At 37.8% G+C, this 25,732-nt stretch overlaps 1 protein-coding gene across 16 annotated transcripts in view; it reads right to left on the reverse strand.

Moving 5' to 3' along the window:
• Nucleotides 1–9,397: 9,397 nt before the first annotated feature.
• Nucleotides 9,398–25,732, reverse strand: part of CHL1 (cell adhesion molecule L1 like) — a 183,920-nt gene continuing 167,585 nt past the window's right edge. For 14 of the 16 annotated variants that reach the window (XM_045507065.2, XM_010970584.3, XM_045507057.2 and 11 more), the window contains 5 exons: nt 24,543–24,722; nt 21,242–21,403; nt 20,518–20,649; nt 16,276–16,348; nt 9,398–13,055 (listed from right to left, as the gene is read on the reverse strand). In XM_045507065.2, coding sequence (XP_045363021.1) covers nt 12,839–13,055; nt 16,276–16,348; nt 20,518–20,649; nt 21,242–21,403; nt 24,543–24,722 — 764 coding nt within the window. In that variant the 3' untranslated portion in view covers nt 9,398–12,838. Of the gene's footprint in view, nt 13,056–14,316; nt 15,004–16,275; nt 16,349–20,517; nt 20,650–21,241; nt 21,404–24,542; nt 24,723–25,732 lie in introns of those variants that run through there. The other 2 variants (XM_074344456.1, XM_045507066.2) reach the window with 2 other exon arrangements.

Raw genomic sequence — 25,732 nt, forward strand, 5'->3', positions numbered from 1 at the left:
AGTTATAAGCAGTTTACCATCTCCCTTACCACCTTTAAATACTAGGATCATTTTTCATCTTTACTAATTCTGTGGAGACCAATAGTGTTCTTTTTTCTTTAAACTTTAATTTTACTGTTGTATAAATGCACCCTGTTTACCTGTCTCAAATTAGAACTTGCCATGGCCACAACCTAGGTTGTAAATATTTCTAATGTCATGGCAGAACATGAAAATGAAGAAAAAGAGCCCTCTGGTAAGCTTAGTTTCAGGGGGAAGAAGGATGAACATAGATGTTTTCTCTCTGAAGGACTGGGTTCCCATGTAATTAACAGAATTCCATGTTGATATCATCTGCATGTTTATTTTACCATGCACACTAGGTTTCCCCATTAACTAAAAAAACTTCCTAAAGATTTGTGAAACACAAAGGCTTGGAGGATGCTGGGAAGGAGGATAATTTAGAAATGGTTTATAGTAACATGCTGTCGGCATGCACTTCTGCAACTGCTGGGAAGATAAAGAAATGGCAGATAGAGTAGGGTAGAAACTGATTAAGGGTTTTAAAGGATTTAAGAGAGTTCTGTGTTGCTTATCCAAGTGCAAAGAGACTTTCTGCTCAGACTTGGAGAGAAAAAAGGGTAAATGCAAGATTGCTCTGCCACAGAACCAAAACAGATGCTGAAGCAACTTTCCAACCATTTTATAACTTCTCGTAGTCCCTTAAGATTAGCTGTTTCATTTGCTTATTAAAAAAGAAAAAAGAAAGAAAAGGAAAACAAACATAATAGGGAGTTGAGCAATTTTTCCTAGACCAGTATTTTTTGGGGTTAAAAAAGAAATCTGTCGGATATTATAAAACATTGAATATTTACATCACCATGTTGCGGATTTTAGTCCATAAGTCATGAAGAGGTTATGCTGTCACTTTTCATTCTTAAAGTCAATTTGCTACTTTTATGAAAAGAATATTCAGAGAACTGGATGGAATGTGATTGTATTCTTTCTGAATTTTTCTACATTTCAATGGATTGTTTTCAAATCTAGTCAGTTGTAGATAAGTTGTTCTCCAGGTGCAACCACCTGACCAGCAAGGGAAGCAACGGGCATATGGGAACTTTTAAAAATGCATATTCTTGGCCCCAGCCCCAGATCTACAGAACCAGAAGCTCCAGGGATGGACTCCAGCACGTATGTGCTAATTAATATGTGCTCATAAGCCCTTCAGGAGGTGCTGATGGTCCTGAAGTTTGGGACAATTATGAGACCTGGCCAATTATGGTAAGGTATTTTAACTTTCATGTACTGAAGTTAAAGTTCAATTTGACTTTGAAATTAATGTTTTATTTGCATTACACATCAACTTGGATTTCAGCTAGTGACTTTCTTGAAAAAATAGTTTATTTCAAATGACACCTTATCTTTTACTGCAGAATTTATGAACATGATCATAACTACATCTTTTCAGTTCAGTTTTATAAAGGTGTGTAATAATGTCATAATGTGTAATTAGCACTTTGCATATGACTGAGTTACTTATATATTTAAACTCATTTTCATCTTTACAACAGTCTGATGATATAGGTACTACTATTAATTTTATTTAGCTGTGCATATGTCCACCAGAAAATACTTTATCATTGTACCTGGGTATTTATAAAAGAAAGAAAAATGGAAGAATTCAACTTGTTTAGAAATAGATACTAATATAAACAATTCATAGCTAACTTCCACCTGTTTCCACTAGAAGGAAAAAGGTTAAAAGGAAATTATTTTTCATGGCCTCAAGTATTATAATTGTATCATACTCCAAGATTTGGAAAGAATTGATCCCTAAGAAAAGATTTGTATGGTTGACAAAACTTGAATTAATGAAGTTCAGTATGACCACAGTTTAGAAGTGAAAGAATAAATTTAAAGTCTCTAAGTAATACATATACAAAGTATGCTTAAATCTTGAAAATTGCCTTCAAGAAGAAAGTACCTTGACTATTGGATGCTTTTCTGCGCATGAAGTTTATATCACTGAGACACTCCCATCTAGTGGCTGAGTCTTTTAATTACATCCTTTTATAAAACAGCATAATTATTATGCTTCCACTGTTTAACTTCATCAAAGAGGCGTAGTTGTTACTTTTGACATACAACATTATTAATTATACTCTGTGTAGGAATTTCGTGGTTCTAATATAAATATTATGGAATAGAATTCTAAGTGTACATTATATTTTAATCATAATCATTCTGGTATCTACTGCAATTAACTTCTTTGTATGTAACTTACTGTAGTTTACCCCTTAAAAAATGTGTACTGATTCTGATAACTGGAAATACTGAGTTAATCACTGAGTTACACAATTGTTTTACAAAACATTAAAAACAAGTTTCTTTCCCAAAAGCAGAAGGGAGAGTCTGGCATCTCCCTTGAAAAACATTTTTTGAAAAACATTTTTTACTTCCAGTCAGACCTACTCTGTGGAGTTTTGTGTGCTTTTTGAGATGGTTGTATATTCTTTTTTTTTAATTGACATATAACATTATATTAGCTTCAAATATACAACATCCAATTTCATATTTGTATATACTTTGAAATCATCACCACAATAAATCTAGTATATTCCAAGTATATTAATATTTATAAAATCTAAAATTCAGGTTAATAGGGTTTTTTAAAATTGGAGTATAGTTGATGGACAATATTATGTTACAGGTGTACAGAATAAGTAATTCATAACTTGTTAAGATTACCTCCATATATAGTTATTATAAAATATTAGCTACGTTCCCTGTAGTGCACAATATATTCTCACAGCTTATTGATTTTACCAACGATAGTTTGTCCCTCTTAATCCCCAACCACTATAGTGCCCCTCCCCACTTCCCTCTCTCCACTGGTAACTGCTAGTTTGTCTTCTATATGTGTGAGCGACTGTTTCTTATTTTTATGTCTTCATCTTAGATGGATCATTTGATCATTATGTAGTGTCCTTCTATGCTTCTTGTAACAATCTTTATTTTAAAGTCTATTTTGTCTGATATAAATATTGCTATTCTGGATTTGTTATGATTTCGTTTGCATGAAATACCTTTTTTCCTGCACTCAGTTTCATTGTGTGTGTGTCTTTACATCTGAAGTGAGTTTCTTGTAGGCAGTATATATTTTATATCGGTTCAGCCAGTCTTTTGATTAGATAATTTTGTCCATTCACATTCATGGTAAATATTGATATATATGTTTTTATTGTCATTTTCTTAGTTGTTTAAGGGTTGCTTTCGTAGGTTTTGTTGTTGTTCCTTTCTTTTTTTTTTCTCTTGTGATATGGTGACATTAATGTTATGTTTGAATTCCTTTTTCTTTTTTTGTGTGTATATCTAGTACAGGTTTTTGGTTTATGGTTACTATGAGGATTTATATTATTATTATAATATATATATATAAAATAGATATACACATGTCTATATATATATCTCCACATATGATTGTTTTAAGTTGCTGATCTCTTAATTTCAAGTGCATTTAAACAACCCTGTATTTGAACAGTCCTCCCCTCACAATTCGTTTTTAATACCATATTTTACATCTAATTGTTTTGTGTAACCATTCCCTGCTTATTGTGGATACAGACGATCTCACTACTTTTGTCTTTAACCTTCTTACTAGCCTTGTGTGTGAGATGATTTCCTACGTTTACTATATGTTTGGTTTTAGATGTGGTTTTTCTTTTCATAATTTGTTTGCTTTAGTTTTGGTCTTTACTTAGAGAGGTTCTTTTAGCATTTCTTAAGTTGGTTTGGTAGTTCTGAACATTTTAGTTTTTGCTGGTCTATAAAGTTTTTGATCTCTCCATCAAATCTGAAGGACAGCTTTGCTGGGCAGAATAATATTAGTTGTAGATTTTTCTCTTTTACACATGCCATTGTCTTCTGGCCTCCGGAGTTTCTGCTAAGAAGTCGACTGAGAGCCTTACGGAAGTTCCCTTGTATATTGTTTGTCGCTTTTCCCTTGCTGCTTTTAATATTCTGTCTTTATCTTTACTTTTTGTCACTTTAATTACTACGAGTCTTGGTGTGTTCCTCTTTGGGTTAATCCTGAATGGGAATCTCTGGGGTTCCTGGCCTTGGATGACTGTTTCTTTTCTTACGTTAGGAGAGTTTTCAGCTAGTATGTCTTCAGATATATTCTCAGCTCCTTTCTCTCTCCTGTCTTTTTTGGCCCCCTATCATGCAACTACTATTGTGCTAGATGGTGTCCCAGAGGTCTCTTAAACTGTCCTAATTTTTTCATTCTGTCTTTTTTCTGTTCGGCATCAGTGATTTCCACTACTCTTGTCTTCCCTCCTACTGATTTGTTCCTCTATATCTTTTAGTCTGCTGCTGACTCCTCCTAGTGTATTTTTCATTTCACTTACTGTATTCTTCATCTCTGTTTAGTTCTGTATATTTTCTAAGTGTTTGTTAAAAACTTCTAACTTCTCACTCTGTGCTTTCATTCTTCTCCCTAGTTCTTTGATCATCTTTACAATCACTACCCTCCTTTTTGGATAGATTTCCTATCTCCACTTCACTTATTTATTTTTCTGGGGTTTTATCTTACTCCTTTTTCTGGGACATATTCCTCTGCTGCCTCATTTTGCCTAAACTGCTGTTTGTATTTTTATATATTGGTAGGTTGGTTACATTTCCCAGCCTTGGAGAAGTGACTGTGTAGGAGATGTCTGTGCATCCTGGCGGCACACTCCCCTCTCATCATCTGAGCTATATGCTCTAGGGGTTGTCCCTGTGACGTCTGCATGGGTCCTTCTGTTGTGTGGGCTGTGTGAGCGGTCTGGTTGGCCCCCAGTCTGGTGGTTTGCCAGGCTCTGCCATGTGCAGAGGCTGCTAGCTGTTGGTTGGTGGGACTGGGTCATGAGACAGCTGACTGGAGGACCACGAGGGGTCCTGGGGCTGGTACTGGCTCGCTGGTGGGCAGAGTCAGGGATCAGAGGATTTCAGTGCTGTTGCCTGCCCACTGGTGGATGAAGCCAGATCCTGTGGTTAGTTCTGGCCTACTGGTGGTCAGCCAGGTTCTGGAATCTGGTTGTAATACCTAGGGTCCCAGAGTTGGTATCAGATCGCTGGAGGCAGGGTGCCAGTTCCTGACACAGTTGGGTACAGGGTCCAGGGTGTCGTCAAGCTTTTGTTGGCCTGCTAATGGCTAGGGCTGGAGTCTAGCTCGTCCCAGGGCAGAATCTGGCCTGCTGATAGGTAGGCTGTGTCTGCAGGATTGTTTTTTTCGTTTCTGGTTCTGCCCCCTGGTGGTTGAAGCTGGACTGGCGGCTAGAGAAGGCTTCCTAGAGGGCACGGTCAGGGCCTGAGGGATTCTGGGGCTGTGTCTGCCCACTGGTATGCAGAGCTGTGTCCAGAGGTAGTTAAAGACTCAAAGGCTCCTAAGGCAGCCTGTCTGCTGATGGGCAGGGCTGTCCCCCCCCCCCCCCCCCCCAAGTTAGTTGCAGGCATCCCGGGACTGGCATGTTGTGCCAGGGGAGGACTTGGTCTTCGGGCTAGAAAACTAGTGAGAAGATTCCACAGTGGCGCTCGCCAGTACTCATGTCAACGTGGTCGGAGCTTCCAAGAATGGCAGCCACCATTGTCTATGTCCCCAGGACTGCAGCTGCCTCCTGACTCTCCAAGGATATTCTCCAGGTCAGTAGGTAGGTCTCACCCAGGCTCCTATCAGAGCTCTGCTTCCTCCATAGGTTCTGGAGCATGTGAGAATTTGTATGTGCTCTTTAAGAGTGAAGTCCCTACTCCCCACCACCCTCTGGCTGTCCCAAAAGTAAATCCTGCTGGCCATCAAAGTCAAATGTTCGGGGGAGGGGGGGCTTGTGTTCATGCAGATCCCATGGGTTGGGGAGCCTCACGTGGGGCTCAGAACTCACTCCTTCGGGAGAAGCCCTGCAGTGTAAATATTCTCCAGTTTGTGGGTTGCCTACCTGAGTGTATGGGACTGGACTGTATTGCAGGTCCATCCCTCCTGCCCGTCCTGTTGTGGTTCTTTATCTTTAGATGTGGAAGGTATTCTCTGGTAGATTCTGGTCTTTTTCAGTGATGGTTGTTTTTGCAAATGATTGACTTTGATGTGCCCATGAGAGGAGGTGAGCTCCGGGTCTCAGTATTCCACTCCACCATCTTGGTCGATCTCTCCCAGGTCAGTAGGTTTTAATAAGCAGACTAATACTTTCCCTTACTATTATTTGTTGATTCTCATTTGGTGCAGTAGCTTGCTGATTAACCCAACAAATGCTTATTTGAGATCTGTGACATGCTGGGGACAATTCTGGGTGTCAGAGCAGTGAACAAGATAGGCACACTTACTTTCCTCATGGAGCTTACATTGTAGTGGGAGCAGAGATAAAAAAAAATCACATAAGAATATAAATTAATACAGAAATGATTGCTATGAAGAAATAAAAACGAACAGCGTGACAGTATCTGACTACGTTAGAGTTGATAATCAGAAACATCTTCTCTGAAGAACTGACCTTTAAACAGACCAGAAGCCACTTTATATAAGATTTCAGAGAACATTGCAGACAGAAAGAACAGCAGTTGCAAATGTCCTTAGGTAGGGATGAATTTCAGTGGGCTCTAGAAATAGAGAGAAGGTCAGAGTGGCCAAAGCATAGCTCTGTGTAGGAAGAGTGTGTGAGACATGGTCAGGATGCTAGGCGGGTCCGTAAAGTCCTCACATATGGACGGGTGGTTAAGAATATGGGATTTTGGCTAAATTTGTTAAGAAACCATTAATATAATCTGACTTACATTTTATAAAGTTCCCTGGGATTGCTTTATAAATTGGAGAGGAGGGGAAAATGGAAGAAGATGCCTTTTGCTTGGTTTAGGGTGGTAGCAAGGATGGTAGAGAAATGTGTGTTAAAAACGTATTTTGGAGTTAAAAATGTTAGGTGATGTGAAACAATGAGGCAGCGAGGGAAAGAGTGGATCCAAGAATGATTTTAAGGCTCTTGGCTTGAGTAATTGAGTGAATAGTGGGGCCATTTATTAAGATGGACAACACAGGGTGAGAGAAGTTTAGGGGTGCAAATGGAAATCTTTTCATATATCCGGACTAGCAGTTTCGCAAATTCATTCATTATGTGGATTATCTCCTCCTGGTGACTCAAGTTTTTATTTAACAAACATTTAATAAATATCCATCAGATGCCAGGCACTATGCTAGATGGTTGGTATTTCTAGTAAAAAAGATGTGGCCCCTGCCCTCATGGAACTTGTAGACCAGTCAGAGAGAGACAGTAATTAGTCATACAGTAAGAGTAAAACTGCAACAGTGATTAGTACGAAAAATGAGTTACCTAATAGTCTGATATACTAAGTTGAAGTGATTTGACCTAGTTTTGGAAATCTTGAGAGGTTTCCCTAAAGAAATGACATTAAGCTTTAGTGCAGATCAGTGATTTTGTGAAGGAGAAATAAGAAATTTAAGGAGCTACTGATGGGAAGAAATTTGCCAGGTACTTGGAGCTGATAAAAGGTGAGTTTCAGCCTGAAATCCTTAACAGCAGAGCCTGCACAATCAGTATATGGACTAGTACTTTAGTAGGGAGTACAATCTTACAAATTAGCATTAGGCCTGAGGGAAAGGGAGAATAAAGCAGGGAAAGAGGGAGAAACAGTACACAGTGCATTGTTGAACTGGCCACTGTTAAATGCAAATGATGGCTCTAATCCAAGGGACCATCCTGTATAAAGGGGAGGGGACACGGCAAAAGAGAGAAGGTTGGAATTTATCCACCGGCTACTTTCTCCTTTGCTCCACAGGATGTTAATTTCTCCACGCTTTGAAGTTGAGCAGAACAGGCACCAGGCAGGGTTCCACGGCGTCTCATGCCGTAAACAGGAAGAGAAAAGCCTCCGCGAGAGGTTCCTCCTGCGCAGTACCATCAGTGCCCACCTGCACTGAATCAGCTGGGGTCCAGGAGGAGCTGCTCACTCCAGCAGTGGCTGGTCCAAGACAGGCAAAGCCTGGAGAATCTGAAGCAGGACACCAGAGGTGTTTGATACAAGCGCTATGACAGGAATGGAGTAAGGAAGGGAAGAAATGTCAGTGATGGGACTTGGGAGCTTAGTAGAGGTCTTGACCACAAAGGACAGGGAGGATTTTTGTCATTATCTTAAGAGTAATTTGGAAAGTCACTTTGGGGGATCGGAGCAGGGAAGTAGCATGAACAGATCCGCATTTCACGTATCACCATTCCTTTAGAGTGGAGAAAAGACCAGGGGGGAGCCGATGGACACAGACAGTCCCAGCCCACACGGAAGTCTCCAGCTAGTGTGGTCAGAGTGCAGAGCAGCAGGTGGAACCAGGAAGAACATCAGATCATCAGAAATCAGGTACCTACTGAGCATGGGGAAGGGAGAAAGCTTGGCGTGAAGGTTGATGCCTAGGTTTACGGCTTGAATACTCGAATGAACACTGTTGTTTAAAACCCCTGAACTGTACCGTTGGGGGAGGGTGGGAGCTGAACAGCTCTGGAAGGGGACTTACGCACTCGCTTTTGAAACACTGAGTTTGCAGTATCCCTCAGTCATCAGAGCGCAGATGTCAAGTAGCAAGTCATATATGGAAAAACTGCAGATGTAAGAATTCTAGACTAAAAATACCTTGAAGTCATCTGTCTGCATATGACAAGCAAAGCCTTGGATGGATGTGACACTTTAGGGAGGCAAAGTGGGAAAGCAAAGAACTCCAGGACCCAGTAAGTCTGGACCTTACATTTTCTTCCTAGAGAAGAATGTAGCAAGTGTATGGAAATATTTCATTTACTGCTGTTTACATTGCATACATTCAGCTGTTTAATACATAAAGTTTTGCTTGTTTCCCCCTATTAGATATTCTGACCATGTATCTTAAAACCAAGAAGTTTCTAAACATGACTAATAAGTCAGCTTTAAACTCAAACTCACCTTTCTTAAGTAGTTGTAAGAGGGGTATGGGAATGGAAAAAAAAAAAAGACACTATATGTAAACTGCTTAGTACACATTAAAAACTTCATTAAAAATCAGTTTTCAGTAGGTTGCTGAGCCAGACCGGTGTCCCAGTTACCCACTAGCCTTATTTGAAAGTATAGCCTATTGGATGTTTTCTTGCAAAGCAGTTCTTCTACATTGTTCTATAAACAATCAGATGAGTACACATTCATCGTAATTTTACATTGATCCTAAGTATGAAATTTATTGGCACATTACATTTTGTAGCCAGTGATGATCTATTTGTAAACATAGTCATTCAAATCAAAATTCTCTATTTGTACCTCATTTATACTTCCCTAATAGATAGTCCAGGATCAGCAGCGATGGAAGATAAAGTTGATGTATAAATTCTGATTGTTCCCATCTGCATAGAAAAGAATACATACATTTTTAGAGTGCATGAAGTTGAACTTTTATTTGGAAAGTTGAATTTCTTGTATACTGAAAATATTTTTAAGCCATACATACTCATAAGCATAATACAAACACCACCTACAATACAAACACAGTTTAATCAATTCTACCATGAATATTAATCTAAGCCAAAAAAAAAACCCAAAAACCCATAATCAGGTAGACCAGTTCTCCATATACCTTTTTCTCTTTTGATGATGTAAGCAAACAATTTAAGATATAAAACAAAGTAAGCTTTGGCTCAGCCCTACTTATTTCACTATGGGAACAAGAGAATATATACTGCCACAGATTACAAACCCAATCACTGTATAATCAATTTAAAATTATTACAAGAATCATATCTTAATGGCATGTAAACATACTTTGGGTTTCAATGGGCAATTAAGTTTTAAATGATTAGAAAAACACACCAACATTTCTCATTATTGTTCTCTCTTTAGCTCACCTCTTCCATGAATATAAAATAGGAAAAACATTACTTGAGACTTCCAGCATAACTTCATTGTGCTTTACAGTGTTATAAACGTGGGAACATCTAAAGTATCAGATGCCTTTATACTAACAGAATAAATCCACCAAATTCACATTTCCTTATAAATACACATGCAAAATTAGTGAAAAACACTTTTGTATAGCAAAGACCCTGCTTAATTGTCTTCTGATTAATAATTTTTGATGGCATGTACAAATCATCCTGCTCACTGAACAGTAGATTTATTTCCTGTAGATTTGTTTTTCTATAAAAATATATTTATGTGTTCACAGGAAAAACGAGTTGGTATGTGTGGGGTGACTTTTTGACATATCATTTGATTATAAGTTTGTTTATGAAGTTAAAAGGCATCTTAGCTTTTATCATTTTCAACTGTTTCTTCATAAACAAGAACACCCTGTGACAGAGATAAGGTAACTGAGATAATCATTAGCACTTTAGAATTGAGATAGTTTGAAGTAAAGGGGTCAAGCAACTTGCCTAAGGTTTATGTACAAAATCAGTGCTGGAACCAGGAAGAGAACTTGGATTTTCCCAACCCTTGGACAGTTGTTCTCTAGGAACTCATCCCCATCAATGATCCTTAAGATTATATATAATCTATCACATTGAAATCATACTGACAGTAGACTCGAGAAAGTTAGCCATGGACTGATCTTCTGGGAAGATTCCCAGGAGAAACCAAGCAGTATTGAGAAAAGGTAACAGGGTGACAGCAACAGGTGGTCTGACAGCCATCTCAGATCCAAGAGCGCTGCCATTCAGAAAACCTGGGCAGGTGCATCCTTATTACACACACCGTTAAAGGACAACTCTGCAGTCCAGGAAAAGCAAACATTTCATTATCTGTGTTAACTTTCAACCTAAAGGTTATTAAATTTATAGTAAATGTACTCCTAATGCATTTCTGAGATTATGCCAACCTGTGTGATTCTGTTAAAACCTTTTTAGCTGACAAGGAAGAGGAACAAAAAAAATCCTAGTGGAACTAAACTCAGAAGTCCTCATCTTGGCCTCATCCATAGCTGAGTACCAGAGTTTCCTCCCAGGTAAGTCAGAAAACATGATTCTTCCTTCAGAAAAGAGGTGCCTTACAAATCAGATGGGGATAAATGAAGCTCAAGGTGCACTGGGTGCATGAATCCACATCCTGCGCTCAGACGGAGGGTCACATTGCCTTCTCTCCTTTTGGAAATGCTTCCTTCAGAAGTGTGGTCACGTCCTGAGCCCCCAAAGTATCGTTTAAGGTAAGACATTCTTTCGCTGCCTGTGCATTTTGGAGGACACACTTGGTTTAAAATGACAAGTAGATGTTCCGTGTGGATTACTGCACTGACCGTGACACACATCCCTCATTTTGGTCCACGAGAAAGAGTGGGGGCTACATGAATGAAAGTCAAGGACTGAACAGCATACACCCACTGGTACAGTACAAAAAGTGAAGTAAAATCTTTGAATCTGTTTCATTTAAACGTAATTAAGAATTTCATGGTAAGGTGAAAAAATGCTTCCATAAACTAAGCTTAACACTGAATTTTACTGACATGCACGCAGAGTCCTTCATACTCTTTCTAAACCGTTTTCATGTACAACTTTAGAAGGACTAGTAGCTTGGATGCCAGGAAATAAATTCCCTGAATTTGTACTGAATTTGACAGAAGGAAAACACAGAAAGAGACCACACCCTGAAGAGGTTTAACATGTGATTCAGGGAAACATCTGTATGGGAATTTCTACCACAAGTAGTTTTGCTTTCTGTGGGGCTGGGGTAGGAGTACACTCAACAACAAAAACATATTTTGAAAAATATGAAAACATTTCCCTCAATATTTATATGATATTTTATTTTGAGACTGTTGGAAAAGCATATAAGAACAAAATCCAAAATGCTTTGTACAAAGTCTTCAGTTTGGGAACCTCCTGTTCCTGGTGGCAGCTCTGGAATGATGAAAAATGGGCTATGACTATATATTCTAACTGTACAGACATGCCTGTTAATGTTCTTTTTCTCACTTCAAAATAAAACAGTCTATTTTAAATTGTTTAAATATTAACATAATATGTACAGTGCATTCATGAAGTCTATGGTGCATACCATTATACAAACATAAAAAAAAGGCAAAAGCAGTCAATTTAGAAGTGGAAATGTTACATAGATACAGATACTAGACACCAGCGTCACGGATACCCCGTACCTGTTCTTTCATAAGATCGCCTTCTGACCACTGCTTCCTTGGCAGCTGAATGTAGTCCAAAAAAAACCCCCAAAAGCAAAGATCTTTGTAGATGTCATAACTGAATGATATAAATTCATGTTGAAACTGAAAAAGTTAGAATTCTGGGTTAAGCATGACCATCTCTGGGCAAAGAGTTAGGAGCTCAATAAATACTAGCAGACCTAAAACTTCTGCTACTAAAATTTTAAATAATACATTTAGACTGTATATATTCAATGAACTGTTTTCCTCTTTACATTTTAAATAACCAGTTTGCTTACCGTCGTTTAACCTGTCATGAAGCAAAGTCTTAGGACAGTTCTCAGAGACCGAGTGCACAGGTGCACATGGAGACAACCACAGGGCAGCAACAACTACGCAAACGGGCAGCAACAACTACGCAAACACAGGGAAATCTGGAGTGGAAACTTTGGATTCAGTCAAGGTGAATCTAAATACGGGATTCGCTTTGTGTTCTGCATTTTAAGCACCTGGGGGTGGGGGGGAAGCTTAAACCTGTGGTGCTAGGTATTTCATTTTCTCAAGGCAGTGCTATTGTTCTCAACACAACTGCAGGATGTTGGAATTCTGGATGAAATCTGCTGCCGGGATGTTCCTATTCCTATGTGACAGTTCTTGCTCCCTTGAACAGATAAATGTGGAAGGTCGGTATGAACCACTAATGGTGCTCATGTGTCGCATTTACGCTCGGAGTGGAAACGTTGCTGTAGAACTTCCATTGCTTTCTGCAGAGCCTTTCTCCTTAGATCCAGCATAAGCGCCGATAAATGACCCATCCTCGTTGAATAGACCGTGGTCACCTTCCCCGTACTCCACTAAGCTGTCGGCGCTTCCTGTGGCCTGCATCTCCCTGGTAAGGGAGCGAAGGCTTCCTTTGAGAGGTTTTTCATCACTGTCACTAGAAAACAAAAAAGAAGAGTTCGACAAAATCTCCTGAGATATGCAGGTAAAGGAAGAGTCAAGCAAAAGTGCTAACAGGTCTTACAAATTTCAGGATATTCGTAGTAGCATTGAAGAGAGATAAATGACCCTTTCACAGATAAATGGATAAAAACTCATTACCCAGTTGTGTCATTTTGAGTAACTGAGACATTGAGACAATCTAGTGACACATTTCGTTCACGTTCATGAGCTTCTGGGCCTTTGGGTCGTCAGGTCTTGATCTTCAATCCTGCATGTTCCTCCAAATCCTTCCCCAAAATGTCTCTTGGTTGGGTTAATCAATCAAATTCTGTATTAACTCAGATTTATTAAAAGAAAAAAAAAGACATGGCTGGCATTTTTAGAACATAAACACTGTAAATCTCCAGTATTTATAATTTGGGTGTTCTTCTTTAAAAGCAAGTCTGAGTTAGTAAAATGTCAGTAAAATGACAGTCTTCTAAATTTCTAGATGAAGAGCTTTTTTAATATCAACTTCTATCACTATATATTCTATTTTACAAAGAAGAATTTGTAAAAAAAAAAATATAACTAGCATGTGATTAGCACTTTATAGTTTGCGGTAGTCATTGGTGGTATTCATCCAATAGGTCCACCTCGCAGCTGTCCGGAAGCACAGCAGGATGGTACGTGCCTGCCCTCAGAGTTACGCATCGACCTGGGACTTGCTGTGGACACAGCGAAGGGAGCAAAGGTAGCATGTTACTTTACCACCAGCATCAGAAGCTGGAAGGATGACAATTCATATTAAGTAACTGTCTCCTGGAATCACTTGGAGACAAGGTCATTTTCCTGATGCACATGCAGTTTTGAGCAAAGATGATGGAATAGAGAATTAACTGCTTTAAAAATCTGCCAGGTGAAATAGTGCAGGGATGATTTTATGTATCTTTTTAAAAAAGCAGCAGAATATGACAGAATGAGTTTTGAATAAGTCATACCTTAATATTTTTTGCTTACACAATTGAACTAGTAATATCTGTTTTGTATTTTAAACAGTTGCTGTAGGTCCTCAATAACCCCTACATTGTGGAATTTGAGCCACCGTTTTCTAAATTTGTAAAATTCCAAGTTTTCTTTCTCTCCCCCAGCCCTCCCTTCAGTGTTCCTTATTCTGGAAAGTACCTAAGGTGATTGACAGAGAAATATAATATTGGGGTACATTTGTTTTGATTATATTTTTTTCCAGATGTATGCCCAGGACTAGGATCGCTGGATCACATGGTAAGTCTATTTTTAGTTTTTTAAGGATTCTCCAAACTGTTTTTTCTACAGTGGCTGCACCAATTTACATTACCATCAGCAGTGTAGGAAGGTTCCTTTTCTCCACAGCCTCTCCAGCATTTGTCATTTGTGGACTTCTGAATGATGGCCATTCTGACTGGTGTGAGGTGATATCTCATGGTAGTTTTAATTTGCATTTCTCTGATAATTAGTGATGTCCAGCATCTTTTCATGTGCTTGTTGGCCATCTGGATGTTGTCTTGTTGTCTTTGGAGAGATGTCTAAGTTTTCTGCCCATTTTTTGATTGGGTTGCTTGTTTTTTTGATTTTAAGGTGTATGAGCTGTTTATATATTTTGGAAATTAGTCCCTTGTCAGTTGCATCATTTCCAAATATTTTCTCCCAGTCTGTAGGCTGTCTTTTCGTTTTCTTGATAGTATCCTTAGCTGTTCACACCACTATTATTTACAATAGCCAAAACATGGAAACAACGTAAATGTCCATCTACAGATGGCTGGATAAAGAAGTTGTGCTATATTTATACAATGGAATACTACTCAGCCATAAACAAGAATAAAATAATGCCATCTGCAGCAACATGGATGGGCCTGGAGATAGTCATTCTAAGTGAGGTAAGCCAGAAAGAAAGAAAAATACCATATATCACTTATCTGTGGAATCTAAAAAAAAAAAAAAAAAAAAACACAAATGAACTTATCTACAAAGCAGAAAGAGACAGACATAGAGAACAAACTTATGGTTACCAGGGGCTAAAGAGGGTGGGAAGGGATACATTGGGAATTTGAAAATTGCGAGTGATGGAAAATGTTAGCTGTCTTGATTGTGGTGGTGGTGGTGGTGTCACTGGTGTATTTATCAAAATTCATCTAAGTGTACATTTGAAATATGTATAGTTTACTGTACAGGAATTGTACCACAATGGTGTTAAAAAAAATAAATACAAAAATGTAGAGTACTAAGTGGAAGAAAGAAAAATAAGTGTAGAGCCTATGATGAGGCTCAGATGTGCATCAGTTAACCAGGACAGCTCCTCAGAATATTCCATATGCCTGATTACAGTAATGGATCCAGGCAGGGGCCAATGAGGTCCCTTATTTGATAGAGATCATGGTCTCGTGTGTGCTGAAGGCCACAAAAGCCTGAAAGAAGCAACAGCTCCCTTGGCTGCACTGTACAGAGGACGTCACTGAAAACAAGGCCCTTGTGTCCTGCGCAAGAAGAGGGAGACGGAGAGAGACAGCAGGAGAGTGTGAAGTGTAAACACATCCCCAAGAGCTCCCTGATTCCTCGCAGCATTGCCCAGGTATGGCCCACTTTTATTTCTTCGTAGGTTTGGTCATGCTCTGCCCAGTAGTTCACAGTAACAGCCTTTTTCACCCTTTAAAATCCATCTTACTTCCTTTGGATGAACCCTTACCAGAACCCCTCTTAGACAGAAAGAGTTGCTCCCTTTTCCACTGTTACTCTAATCGATTTCAGTTATTTGCACAGATACCTTTTTCTTCTACAGACTAGGTTCATCTTGAGGTCATGCTTTGCGACTCCCTCACAGAATGCATGCTAATGGATGTAAACCGAATCCAAGCTGGGTTCATCATGGCCATGGGGAGGAGTCACTTTAAGCTGTTTTACCTACTTCATATACATGTTCAGTCTAAAGAAAAGTAGTGTCCTTTGCATAATAACAACTTTCAAGACAAGTGTCCTAGCACACCCTTCTACCAAGAATGCAATGACACTCCCACCTCCGCACACACAAATTCAGTTGCTGTCATTTACGTAGGCCCTGTTTTTACAAAGTATTCTTCAGAAGGGTATGACAATGTGGTCCTGTCATCTTTAAGAAAAAACATTTTTTTTTTTGTATTTTTAAGCTTATAACCTGATGGATAGGTGCTCAGATACATTTTTAAATGGAACATAATGTTTACCTGTATTCACCAAAGGTTTCATCTTTCACTGACTGAGCTTCTGGATCTGGATGTAGATCTTCTTTTTCTTTCACTAAAGAAAGTAGAGGGGAAAGTTACACATGTAATTTGTAAAGATACAGTAGTAGTGCTGCTGAAGTTGGATAATCATCAAGAAAAATGCTCTAATTTTTTGATACTAGTAAATAAGTCTTTTTGTGGTTGTACCTGTAGCCCATCAGTTTCCTCTTTAAACAGAGAAAGGAAAAGGATGTTCTGGGCTGTCCTTAGCTGTCATCTGAGTTACAGTATGCTGCAGATCTTCCTGTGACTACTCAATCTTACGCAGGCAACACATCTTACTGCGAGCATCAAACTTAGTTATGGTCTATTAAGGAAGAGCAGGTTACTATACCAGGAGATTACAGACTTATATGTTGAGAACTATAAAATGCTGCTACAGGAAATTAAAGATGATTTAAAGAAATGGAAAGCGATCCCATGTGCTTGGCTTGGAAGAATTAATATTGTTAAAGTAGCCCTACTATCCCCAGCAACCTACAGATTTAATGTCATCCCTGTCAGATTATCCAGGACATGTTTCACAGACCTAGAACAAATAATCCTAAAAGTTAAATGGAATCACAAAATATAGTGAAGAAAAAGAACAAAGCTGGAGGCATGACCCTCCCAGACTTCAGACAATCCTACAGTGCTACAGTAAGCAAACAGCATGGTATTAGTACAAAAAAAGGACATAGGGATCAATGGAACAAAATAGAGCCCAGAAATAAACCCACAGACCTATGATCAATTACACTTCAACAGAGGACACCAGAATATACACTGGAGAAAAGATAAGCTCTTTGGTGAGTAGTGCTGGAAAGCTGCATGTAAATCCGTGAAGTTAGAAGCCTCCCTCACACCATCTACAAAGTTAAACTCAAAATGGCTTTAAGATTTAAACAGAAGACAGGACCCCATAAATCTCCTACAAGAGAACATAGTCAAAACAGTATTATAAATACTAGCAATGTTTTCCTAGCTCAGTCTCCCAAGGCAGTAGAAATCAAAGGAAAAATAAACAAATGGGACCTAATTACACATAAGCTTTTTGCACAGCAAAGGAAACCGCAAATAAAATGAAAAGACAACCAACCTACAAAAACCCAATCCAAAAGGGGGTAGAAGACCTAAACAAGCAATTCTCCAATGAAGACATACAGATGGCCAATAGGCACATGAAAAAACACTCAATATTGCTAATTATCAGAGAAATTCAAATCAAAAGTACAATGAGGTATCACCTCACACCAGTCAGAATGGCCATCATTCAAAATTCCATGAACAATTAATGCTGGAGAGGGTGTGGCGAAAAGGAACCCCCCCCCCCAATACTGCTGGTGGAAATGTAATTTGGTGCAGGCATTGTGGAAAACAGTATGGAGATTCCTCCAAGAAACTAAAAGTAACTTACCATATGACCCAACAATCCCACTTCTGGGTATGTATCTGGAGGGAACTCTAATTAGAAAAGATACATGCACCCCAGTATTCACAGCAGCACTATATATACAATAGCAAAGGCATGGAAGCACCCTCAATGTGCATCCATAGATAAATGGGTAAAGAAGGTGTGATATATTTATACAATGGAATTCTATTCAGCCATAAAAACTAATAAAACAATGCAATTTGCATTATTTTACATGGATGGACCTGGAGATCATCATTCTAAATGAAGCCAGAAACAAAAAGAAAAATACCATATATCACTCATATATGGAATCAAAAAAAAAAGACACTAATTAACTCATCTACAAAACAGAAACAGACTCACAGAATTAGTAAACAATCTTACGGTTACCAGGGAAAGGGGTGAGAAGGGATAAATTTGTGAGTTTGAGATTTACAAACGGTAGCCACTTTTTTAAGAAAAGTTCTGTATAGCACAGGGCTCTATATTCAATATCTTGTAATAACCTTTAATGGAAAACAAGATGAAAATGAATATATGTGTGCATGTGCATGACTGGGCCCTTGTGCTGTGCACCAGCAACTGACACACTGTAAATGATTGTACTTCAATTTTTAAAAAGCCCACAAGTGATAAATGCTGGAGAAGGTGTGGAGAAAAGGGAACCCTCCTACACTGTTGGCAGGAGTGGAAGTTGAGCAGCCACCATAGAAAATCATAAGTATGGAGATTCCTCAAAAAACTAAAAAGACTTACCATGTGATCCAGCAATCCTATTCCTGGGCATATATCTGGAGGGAGCTCTAATTTGAAAAGACACACGCACCCCAGTGTCCAAGAGCACTCGTTACGATAGCCAAGACATGAAAACAACCTAAATGTCCACTGACAGATGACTGGATAAAGAAGTTGGGTGGGTGGGTGTGTGTGTGTATATTTCTATGTCACTATAGATGTGAATGGTAATTAATGAGGTAATTTGGAGTTAGAGTATGTGTATATATACAAACACACTGTGGAATACTACTCAGCCACTAAAAATAATGAAATGCCATTTGCAGCAACATGGATGGACTTGGCTCACTTAGTATGATCATCTCTAAATCAGACAGAAGGACAAATATCATAAGATATCATTTATGGAATGATGGAATCTAAAATATGGCACAAATGAACTTATTTACAAAACACAGAAGACAAACTTATGGTAACCAAAGGGGAAAGTGGGAGCAGGATAAGTTGGGAGTTTGGGAGTTGCAGATACTACTACTCTATAGAAAATAACTAACCAGGTCCTACTGTGCTGCACAGGGAACTAGACAGTCCATATCTTATAATAGCCTATTATGAAAAGGAACATATATATGTATACTTGAATCTCACTATAACACAGCATTGTAAATCAACTAAACTTCAAGAAAAATTGGTGTGTATGCATTTTACTATCCTAATCTTTTTGAAGATGTCATTGGCTGATACCAGATCTATACTTTTAAACTGAAATGATTTAAAAGTCAATAATTTGCTTGTTCTGCTGTGTTACTCCGAATTACCTCAATAATTAATATTCACGTCTCTAGTGCCATACCCTACCTTAGATTTATTCTAAAGAGTGGAATGGAGAACAAAGAGGCTCTTGCTTCACTTCACTTGGAAAAAAACAAAAATCCTTCTTCACGGCACCTTTTACTACAACTTGCAGAGACCTGGAGATTCTCTTAGTTGTCCTACAATGTGAAATGCTGACTTGCTTTTCTTTTAAGAGCTTGATTTGAGAAAGCTTCTTAAGAATTTAAATAGCGCCACACTTCACAAGTGACAATTTGGGATACGCAAAAGGAAATGCTGTATCACTTTAAGGGTTTCAACTAATGTCATTGGAAATCTAATTCATAACAGTTCAGTCTTCACACGAAGAAAGTGATAGGTAAGACTGCAGAACATTTCTATGTAACTTAAAAACTTAGAAATTATTCTTGTTAGATTGATTGTTCAATATACATAATGGGTTCCCAACAAATATTTGCTCAGTGAATCCTAAGCCAGTAAAGACTTTCTCACTCATTTGAACATTAATAGCAGTGGGTCTGAATTCTTTCCTGCTGTATAAAAGCAGCATGAATACTAAGCAAAAATATAATCATAATATGTGTATCTGAAAAAGATAAAATAAATTTGGAAATTGAATGAATTAAAGTAAACCACTGTACTAACTAGGATGGTTTTCATTTATATATTATGTACCATTAATCCAGGAGGCAGTGTATCCAGTATAGGTCTTGCTAATAAGAAATGCATTCCCAGCAATGGCTAAGTCTAACACAGTTGAATAGTGGAGCCAGCATCATTAGGATGTATTAGTGCAAAAAATCTCTGGGTCATGCCTGTGTAGCAAAGCATACTATAAATGAGTCCTTTTAAAAAAAAAACATTAAAATATATGTGTGTGACTTAGTAATTAAGTCTTCCCAACGTCTCTGGTATTTCACAGAGTATAGAAGCTTGGAAGTATGCGTTAAATGCCTCACTTCACTAGCGTCTGTTTTACGTACTAGGAACTATTAAACAAGCACCTGGAGATAATATTCTAGACAGGACCACCTATTCCCTTGGTTAGTTAATACAGCAATATTTTTTCCTCCCAGTATACTGTACACCTAATGTGCTAATATAAATTTGACTTAAATGTGTAATTTAAAAAATTAAAGATGTCTCTGAAGAAGGCCTCCTAGAATTAAACAGAAACTATTTAATAAATTCAAAGTCATATTAAGAAACAACTTTACCTGAGTACTTTCCGCCTCTGTTCCTCTTCACAAAGCAAACAGTTAACAGTATTAGTGTGAGGAGAGCAATCGCACACATCAATCCAATAAACCAGCCTTGAGTGGAGATGTCATCGTATAAACCAGCGTATTCTGTTGTACAAAGAGAAGTCACCAGTTGAACTCCAGTTTTCTCAAAAATGAACTGTTTCTAAGCATCTTTTTTTAAACATAAAATAGCATCAGTTTTATTTTTTCCTTTGAGTGACCTCAGAGAGAATGTGATTTGAAGGATACTTCATTGGGAGAATACTGATAAATTGTTGATCATCATTTATAAAGGGCCCTCTCACATTGCATTTGATTCTGAGGATGAAAACCAAAGAGGGATAGTGGAGGCAGAATTGGTTAAATACAGTAGCAGCAGCAGCACGCAAGCAAGCAAAAAAGGACAAGCTGCCTTGGTTATATGCAGATTGCTGTGGAGTTTGAGGGTTTTATTTTGTTTCATTTTTCCTATTAGTTTCTGTTATTAACACACATTAATTAACAGCAGACATTTTTAGGCAACTACTTTGGTAAAAACAGTAAGGGACAACTTGGCCACTGGTGAAACATTTTTCATTTTGTTTTTATAACTAATGCACTTCATATTTGTGTCTTTAATATAGGAAGTATATAAAATTAATCTACAGAACACAGATTTACTGTCTAAGATTGTTCCGAAGAGAATCTAATTTCTCACCTCTCCCTCTTGTCTCAATTACATCTTCAAAAATGCTATTGTTATCAACCCAATTCTTAGTCAGTAGGTGAACTATGTGTTCAGCTCCCGGCTCAAATACCTCTACTGGATGAGTCTTTTGAGTAACATTAACTCCTTCTGATATCTTCCCGACACTTTTACCTAAGAAATGTACACAGTTAAATCATACGAATTGTCATCACTGAAAAGCAGGACATGTAAGATAAAAAGTATTGTTATTGGACATGTGTAAGAGCCATTTGTAGCATTTTTCCCCTCTCAGTTTTTGAATCAGCAGAAGATCAAAACAATCAAGACTTTCTTTTTTTAATATGCTGAAATGGAGTAGATGAACTTAAGTCATGTCCTTTTAAGATGATGCACTTACTGATGAAATGGTACTGTATAAATCTGTTTGGTCATGTGAATGGTCAAAATCAAACACAGACTTCAAAAAATTATACATTGTCATTTTGTGCAACTGAGACTTTCACAAACCTAGGAGGAAAGTAAGTATGGCCATTTTGCCATTTTGCCTTATAATTGAAAACATATGGGATTATAATCTTAATTCCATTTCTTTTTGCTTTGGTCCTCTCCATAAATATTGATGGAAAAGCATCATAATTTGCTGATATATTAAATGAAACTTAAACTACATAAAAATGAAGGCTTATAGGTACATTTAAATGAAATTCATTGAGGTTTTTGAAAGTGCTGTGAGAAATTTACACTTCAGAAAGAAACATGACTACGTCACTATATTAATTGTAGAATAGCCTAGCAGATAAATGTATATTTTAATTACACTTGACTCATACTTTTACCTTCTGATATTGCAACAGAATATCTAAAATATTTTTGCTTTTGATCCATAGTTTTGCTCAGTCAACTAAATACAATAAATGTAAACCAGAAAATGTTATCAATTTATATTGAAAATACAATGTATTCTATGTGGAGAGTATTAAGAGTTATGAAACTGTTTTAAATAAGAACGTGTCACAAATTAAAATTTACTTGTAACTTTTCTCCGCAGAATAGAAAATAATTATATAGTTACCGGTAACACAAGGACGTCATTAAACAATGGCACTATGGGAGAAATAAGGCCAGTTACGTTAGTTGAGCAAAAGCCTTTAAGATTGAGCATCACAGAACGCAATTAATTTTGAACTTGAAACCCAGAAATATTAGTATAACATGAAATAGCATAAGCTTTGGAAAAATAGAGCAAAGCAAGTGTTATTCAAACCCATAATGATACAAAAAAAAGAATATTTCTGATTAACTCCATTTTCTCCGCACTTAAATTATGGAATGTGAGCTGCAAAGGAAATTAGAGTAACAACCAGAAAATGATCTGGAAAAAAATGCTTGTGTATCAAATCTCACTCTGATTAATGCCAGATGACCTTAAAATGTTTCATCTAGGCAGAGCAAAGAGAAGGATACACAGAAATAGATTCCAATTTGCACAAAAGTTATCATTTTTAGTGCTATCAACATGGATCTCCTCAGTGGAAATATATATATATATCTCCCCCTTTTTTCCAATGATCATGCTAAAATCCAGTGGGGGAAGAGATGATAGTTTTTTTCCTGTAACCATGGTGAGGCAGGCCTATAGAAGAGAAATCAGTGTCAACTGGGGAAGGGGGCAGTAGCTGAAAATGCAGAATCCTGAAAAAGAGCACAAACATACTAATAAGAAACATTTTCAAATTATACCACTTAGAGTGAAGTGTGCCTGAGACACTCAAGCACATTAGTTCTGTCTTTAATTTGGAGAAATGATAAAGCACCTTTTAGAAGTCCAAACAGAGAGCATTTTCCACCCTCCAAAAACAATGTGCCAAACGTAAATGCAACCCACCATTTCCAAATACTTCCATCTAAATTAGAATGTGCAACTATGGTAAGGAAATTTTGTGATTTTTTTCTCAAGTGCTTAAAATTGGCAAGAACAGGATTAGCATTTTCCGCACAGATTATATAGTCTTGGTTCTAACAAAATAGCAACCTTCTCCATGCCTTAAACTCTGTTTTAGAAAATGTGGAAGTTTCATATTTAGATTACCACTATTCCAGCTTTTCTTCTTTGTGTTGAACACTTGATACCCACTCGAGCTCTTGACAAATAAGAACCTTTTAGTTACTAGAAAGTTTTCAGTCACCATCTTTAAATCTGCCTCTTACGAGTAGGTAAATGAACTTTACATTTCATCCTTAGGGACAATTGTGGGTTTCCTGGAATATATATGTATTGCCCATGAAAGGAAGTTTTGAGTCTTCCGGGAGCCTGAGGTACAGTAGGAACAATAAGAGGAAGAAAACTGATGCTATTGTGGCAGCATAACCATTCACACAAACACACTGTGTAGTGATTCACCAACTTACATTTAAATACATTTTTTTTGTAAGTGACAGACAATTCAATTTCCCCCATTACTATCTTCTCTGTTTGCCATCAGTTCTCTTTAATCTAAAACTTGGGAAGTTTACAGAGGGGGGACACGCAGTATATGATATATAAATGACTTATTTGTATTTTCCTTCCAGCCTCCCCCCATCTCCTTTTGCCTTCCTCAAATATCCTTCTAAGTCTGATCAACCTGAATTCTACACAAAGCCCTATTTTTTTTTTTAATTTACTAGTGAGTACATCAGTTCCCGCCAGCTCATTTCCCTTTCTTGCTCTGCCTTCTTATTTCCCTCCTGATGCTCTGTTGATACCATAGAAAACTTCACAAAAACACTGCTAAAATCCTAACTGGAGAAATAATTAGGGAGAGGAAATGGTCAGAGCTGGAAAAATATAGAAAAGTGCAACTGAATTAGGAGAACTGTACAAATAAAACCACAGATACATGAACCGTTTTCAAGCCAGTGATTTGGCATCAACCAGCAGGCAGTAAGCACAACTGAGATGTGGATCAGTGCGTGTGTGAGTCGAGACACGGAGGTGAAACGTGTCACGTCAGTGTCGCAAATTGTCTACCAGGGCAAGAAGCAAGTTTTCTTCTGTGTGGAAACATTTCCAAACGTTAACCTTATGAATGACTTAGGTAAAATTATAGTTTCTGACCTTATATAGACTAAGGCGATAGTTTGATTACTGTTGTGGAGAAATCCACACATCGAGTCAAAGTGAAATTTAGAAACAAGATAAGCAAATTCGGTGTCAGTGGGAAACCAAAGGTCCAGGTGAGACCAGTCATTTCTCATTTACGGTGACTAATGGCGCATTCCTCTAGGAGCAGTTTAAAACACACGGCATTCAGAAGCCTCCTCTACTTACTGCCTTCTCCTGATGTGGCGCTCTCCTCGGTGACTGGCTTTCCACAGCCCTTTGCAGTGCACGCCCTCAGGTAGAACTTGTACTTGGTAGTTGCACTGAGGTTTGACAGACGCCAGCTGGGCTTTGACGGAGTGGTAATGTTGATATCGTTTAGTTCTCCAATCTCATAGGTGTCATTTACTAAAGAAATAACACGAACAATATGCCTCAAATTTCATAGTCTTAACAATTCTAGTTCTTGTTGTTCCTTATTTTTGCTTCTCTGTGTGCAAGATACTGTCCTAATTATCCATGGCCATCAACCCACTTATTTCTATGAGGTAGATATAATTATTATGACCACATCATACGTGGGAAATCTAGCAACAATCAACACCTTGCCTAGATCTACAGCCAGTAACTGGAAAATAGGGATGTAACTCCAGAGCACATGTTCTTAATCACTATGCCATACTGAAGCCAATCACGCCATCATTACGTTACCTATTAAAAATGATGAACTTTCCTCTATTATTATATTCCATTGTATCCTTGACTTAAGTACTTTTTAATCTCCTTTTAGTGGAATAATTTGGACAATGACTTGTGTCTTCTATAGTTTCTGGTTTAATAGGTGGCACCAGTAAGTATTCATATATGTAGAATCAATAAACTGATAAATAAATTACCTATCTGTATGTACTGCTGCATATTACGCACTATGTAAAGGAAAAAGGTGGTTAGGTAGTGCCTTTCAGAGAATCTACAGCAGAACAAGATCATGGTTATTTGTGCAAGAACTAAAAGTACTACAGGACTGCCGTAAGAATAGTCCAAGAGATTAAATGATTATGTCCAAATCGTACAGCCATTAATGGTAAGAAAACAAATCCTCTTGACTCTCAGTCCGAGAGACTATTAAAAATGTATTTACTTCTAACGTAAAAATATCTTCATTGGTCTATATAATGCAATTAGATGAGTAAAAATGAAAAGAAGAAATCAAATCATCACTGTAGATTATTTGAGAATGTTCCTGTAAAATACCACAAAGTCAACTGAAAAACTACCACAATCAATGTAAAAATTCAAGACAGTTTATACAGAGCTCTCATATATAAAATCAACTATTCTGAACATAAGATAGCAGTAAAAAGAGATAAATCATTTAAAATACTGCATGATTTAATAGAGAGCAAAGTATATAATTG

Source organism: Camelus bactrianus, chromosome 17 (assembly GCF_048773025.1).
Source record: "Camelus bactrianus isolate YW-2024 breed Bactrian camel chromosome 17, ASM4877302v1, whole genome shotgun sequence".
In the NCBI taxonomy this organism is placed as follows: domain Eukaryota; kingdom Metazoa; phylum Chordata; class Mammalia; order Artiodactyla; family Camelidae; genus Camelus; species Camelus bactrianus.